We start from the raw sequence: 5,000 nt of genomic DNA on the forward strand, positions 1-5,000 counted from the left end.
CTAAATATGTAAGATCTACGCCAAAATTCAACGCAAAAATATGTAAGATTGGCGTTGAATGCGTTGAATTTATGTAAGATCTACGCTCAAGCGTAGATCTTACATAAATTCAACGCATTCAACGCCAATCTGACATAATTTTGCGTTTTTTAGCGTTGACACCTCGGCCCGGGATTTACATTGTTTGAAAAAACAAATTCGCCTTAATCATCCAGCCCACTTGCCGCATTATTTTTATAGTAACACTTTATTGTAGTCAATCAAAAAGTTGAGAGTCGGTCAAAAAGGAGACCCGTTTATTCTTATAATTTCAGTAAGTAATGGAGTCTGTTTCATTTGAATGTAGCATCGATGATTATGTGCAGTGGGTGAGTGGGCGATCATGACGCAAGAGCTGCCTTCTGGGCAGCAATGGCGAATGCTCTCTTCCTCTGGGTCTCTGTCAATCTGTATCCCGCCTCCTGGTACGGGTCTTTGTACTCCCATGCCCTAAAGTAACAATCATGGCTATCGAAAAAGAAGCATTGGACTAACAACATTGAAATTAAGGAGCCAGGTTGAGGTCCAAGAACAAAGTAACCTCTAATCAAACTATAATCGAACACGCAGGGGGAGTATGCGCTCTAGGTTACAAGGTCTAGATTACAATTCGAAGGCCCGAGAGGCTGAACATTGGTCTGAATTGAATTTGATCAGAGGGCGCTTTAATATGGGGACGGGAATCGAGGGCACGAAAATCAGATGTCACTTTGGTCTCGGACCTCCAACATAACAGGGAGTTTATCTGACAAAGAAAGTCACTCGTAATCTAACGCGGATGGGGTACCGTGACATTTGTGGATATCTGTTACGTATTAGTCAGTACAAAAGTTGCATGTATTTGGGCAGATAGAATATTGCTGCATAGTTTGACCAGGAGCTAGGGGAAATAATTCAAGCCAAAAAAATTTTTGACAAATGAAGCCGTTTCCAGCAGGCTGGTTGATTAAACGCACTTGAGAGCAGCTTTGTTTTCAAATAAAAATTTCAACTTCTTTCCAAATTAGATCAATGTTCCAATTTAACGCCAATTGTTAGCGTACTCTGTTTTTATCTGTCAACCAATGAGTGGAGTCAAACTAAAATCCGATTGACGATGGTGCCTCCACGAGCAACTTAAAAAAGGGCTTAATTTGAAAAGATCATCAAAACAACAGTATGTGTCCAGAAGAAACACCTGTAGCCATTTTAATTCCTCCAATCACAAGTTTTTGTTCTTACTTGACCAAAGTGGGGAGAACAAAAGCAAATTGTAATAGAGTTCTACTTCTTGTTGTAAAAAAACGGATTGCTGATATTTGATTAACTAAACTGATAACATGTTGTGTCGATGACTAAAGTCATGATAACCAAGTGACTAAAGTGAAAAAAATATAATTTGAATGTTTTTCGTTTCTCAGGGCGCATTATTTAATCATTCAAAATTCGAGAGTAATTCGAGATACTGTATCAAATTGTTTACAAAATAACTTTAGTAGTATCTTAAAGCCGATTTCTGGTAGTTACTCTCATCATTCAATTCGGAAAATAGTCCTAGTGTATTGATATGTGTTCTACTTGACGGGGTCTTTCAAATCATAGGTTATTTGGGAAGTCAAACAGCATTTCGTTCAATGTGGCCACACTAATTTTTTTTTAAACTTCCTGTAATTCATGAACCCAAGTTTGCAAAATACAATCTTATGCATTTCCTTCTGCATTTCATAAATTGGTTCTATTTGACGCGCAATCATAGATCAAAAACAGTAACAATTAATTCAATCTATACTTATGTTATATTATATTTGAGTAGCATTCTCATTTTTACAATGAATCTGAATTCAATGGAGAGGTGGATATGTTTTCATCATTTTTGCCGGTTGTAACTTTCATGTTCATCAAACTTCAGGCGGATTTTAGCGCAAACTTTTAAGTTTATATCTTGAAATATTTAGCCATATCTCGTTTCTCCGCCTAAGCAACAAAAATCTTTCAACGGTGTTGATTTTATCGCGCTGCACAGTTGTTACGCTACCAAATTTCTGAAGTTAATGGAAAAAAAATAAAATAAAATCTTCTCAAAATCAAAGTCGAGGGGAGAGTGCATGCAAACAAACATTATAGAAAAAATAAATTTCCTTGCAAGAAAGTTGTGTGGAAGACAGCCAAATTTATCAAATTTTGATTACAATTATTAAAAGATATTTCAAAAGATCCTAAAACCTGAATAGTATAAAAAGTCAGACTGTCGCATGGCTCTTCTTTGTGCTACTGGTAGAAGTAAAGGCAAAACAAATTTTCAGAAATGAGAGCTTCGTTGAAGACTGGATGTAAACAAGTCGATTTGAGGACGAAAAACAAAAGAGTTTTCTATGTTCAACATGCTTCTGTTGTTTTTGGCAGAGTGTTATTTTCTATGATGAGACTAGAGTGCGGATCTCCAGCGGCAAGTTGCTCGAGTTAATAACATCGAAGAGATGGGACAACTTTGCTGGGAATAAGACACAAGAAGGGAGTTCACAACAGAATGTGTTCGCTAAGGAGTGAATACAACAATCAGGTGGACGAATTGTGTTGTTAGGTGTCGAAAATATTATTCTCTTCAGGTTGATTGCAATTTTTATTCACTTTACAAAAAGACAAACTTCTAAAAACCAATTTTTCAAATATATAAACTTTGTTCATAAATCTAAGGCTGTCGATATTTTCCTCAAAAAAAGAAGAAAGATGTACTAGAACACTCAGAATACAGTCCAAAATTATTTTTGGTACTGTAGTGTGATTATTCTAATTTTTTGTTACAGAGTGAATTTCTTGGAAAATTTTGGTATTCTTGTGAATCTGCCTCTAGGAATAATTCAAAAATTTGAGAAGATTATAGCTGCTACTCATAGCAATAAAAGGTTTCAGGCGTCTCACGATATATGCACTGATATCGCTTATGTTTACAAAAGAGAGATCTTGAAATTTTTGACTGTAATTTTATCCATTTGGGTGATATCAGAATTCTGACTTCAGAATTGAAGTGTGGTTTTGATTGAATTGTCGAAAAAAAGGACCCGGGTTCTGATCAGAGTTTAGTTTCTTGGTCACTTATGATCAGATGTGTGAACAAGGTTCTGATCACAGGTCAGTTCAGTAGTCACCTCTGATTAGAGGTCAATTCAGTGGTCACTTCTGATCAGAAGTCACTTCGGTGTGACGAAGTGTGGATTGTATAACACTCAAAAATCTGATCCGAAATCACTTCAACAGCATCAAATTCTGGATCAATGTTACTCACTGTTTCTCATCTGCGGTGCTGGCGTCATCCCCATCAGCCAGGTTCTGAGTGCTCTCCCTGCTGAGTTCCCTGTTGGCCTTCCTCCTCTTGTACCAGTAGCAGAACACAATCACCCCCACCACTATCACCACCACCAACACTATCACAATGATCCACATCAGGGCAAACAGGAACGGAGACATTCCCCACACAAGGTCTAAAAAGGTAGCGGATGCGTTAATTATTCCCAGCTCCTCATAAAGTTACGATATTGACGTGATAAACTTTGACACAATTATATTCATCAATGTAAAACAACTGATTGGAATCAACAGGATCAGGGTGGGCATGGGGATTGTACTGCAACATTGAAAACCTGATTTTGGGGGTTACATGCAACCTGGGCAATTTCAATGTATTTGGATCTGTTCAAGATTTGAACTGCTGCGAATTTTGCTGCGATTAATTAAATTTTCATAAAGAGATGTCTAACAAAGGAGTTAATTTAATATTCCATTTTGGAAGCCATTGACTTACCCTCTTCAACTTCATGGGTGTAGGTCACGTGTTGAGATTCCACCCCATTCAGAACTGTATAGCCCTGAAATGTTTTGTATATCACGTTTAGCGTTATTGTACTGAACTCAGAAGCATCTTGAGCACTTGCAGTGCAAACCATACATAAAAATGCGCTGAAATACGCTAAAAGCTCGGAGTTTTCATACATATTTCAACTCTTTTCAGTTTATTTCACCGCGCAGTTATAAGTAATAATTTTCCGCTGAAAATTTTGAAATCAGCAAAATTCAGCACAGAAAATGTGCTTACGCAATTTTAAGAATTTTTCTCGACACGAGTTGAAAAAATGCTCGATGCCAACCTCAAGAAATCAGATAATCTTGTTAATTGCCGATGTGAGTGAGTTATTTTCAATTAAAACATCCATTTGTTGAAAACATCCGGTTAAAAATATGGATTAGCTTGAGCCTGTAAAATAAACGCAAGATTAACTTGGATCTAGAATATTTGGATTGTGCTCAAATGTTATGTCCCACAGAATCATTGAACTAATTCGGTATAAATAGTCTAGACATCGAATTACAAAAAACGACCAAAAAAACTGGAGTAAGGGTGTCAGTATCAACCTCAATCTCACGCTTCAGCTTCCTACCTAAAGTAGAGCAATGGTATTTTCATGGTTTTGTGTAAAAACTATTTCAGGAGGAAATCAAAAGCATTTTTCTACAGTAATTTCATCTTTATCTTTTCACGAGATGAGCAAATGTTTTTTTTCACAAATTTTCGTTTAAGTTTTTCAGAATAACTGTTGTGAATGATTTTTATTGCTTGTGCCCATTCTGAAATTTCCAGGCTTCAAAACGCGATACAGCATTACAGAAATGAAGTCCAACTTTCCGAAAGACTAACGAGACGTATAATTCAATTATTAACTCATCTCCAATGATGTATGTAGTAATTGGGTAAACCCTAATAGTCTTTTTGAAAGCCACTTTTTGCACTACAAACTTTTTTTGGCAGGTTTTTGTCTCACCAATTGATATGTCGTCTTCATGAACGGAGTTTACCGGTAACGCCCGGAGAGCATTAAATCGCTGAGCAGATCTTTTAATGTCCTACACCTTATTGATCTCTAACTATACAAATTACAAAAACTGTTTAGAAGACATAAATTCATGGCGTGAACGTCGGTTCTTCGAAG

The 5,000-nt window shown here is 36.7% G+C and overlaps 1 protein-coding gene across 1 annotated transcript; it reads right to left on the reverse strand.

Annotated features, from left to right (window-relative positions):
• Positions 1-228: 228 nt before the first annotated feature.
• Positions 229-3,959, reverse strand: LOC142343067 (uncharacterized). Its single transcript, XM_075394756.1, has 3 exons — positions 3,818-3,959; positions 3,302-3,497; positions 229-489 (listed from the first exon to the last, which is right to left on the reverse strand). The coding sequence occupies exons 1-3, from the start codon at positions 3,957-3,959 to the stop codon at positions 381-383; spliced, it is 447 nt and encodes a 148-aa protein (XP_075250871.1). The 3' UTR covers positions 229-380.
• Positions 3,960-5,000: the final 1,041 nt, after the last annotated feature.

This window comes from Convolutriloba macropyga, chromosome 7 (assembly GCF_964194025.1).
Source record: "Convolutriloba macropyga chromosome 7, txConMacr16.3, whole genome shotgun sequence".
NCBI lineage: Eukaryota > Metazoa > Xenacoelomorpha > Acoela > Convolutidae > Convolutriloba > Convolutriloba macropyga.

Bases quoted from the DNA above. Each gene is read 5' to 3' on its own strand.
- LOC142343067 (XM_075394756.1), bottom strand. From the start codon at position 3,959: ATGGTTTGCACTGCAAGTGCTCAAGATGCTTCTGAGTTCAGTACAATA. The intron at 3,498-3,817 runs GTAAGTCAATGG...CTACCTTTTTAG, and splicing joins CACCCATGAAGTTGAAGAGG to ACCTTGTGTGGGGAATGTCT. The intron at 490-3,301 runs GTGAGTAACATT...TTGTTACTTTAG, and splicing joins AGCACCGCAGATGAGAAACA to GGCATGGGAGTACAAAGACC.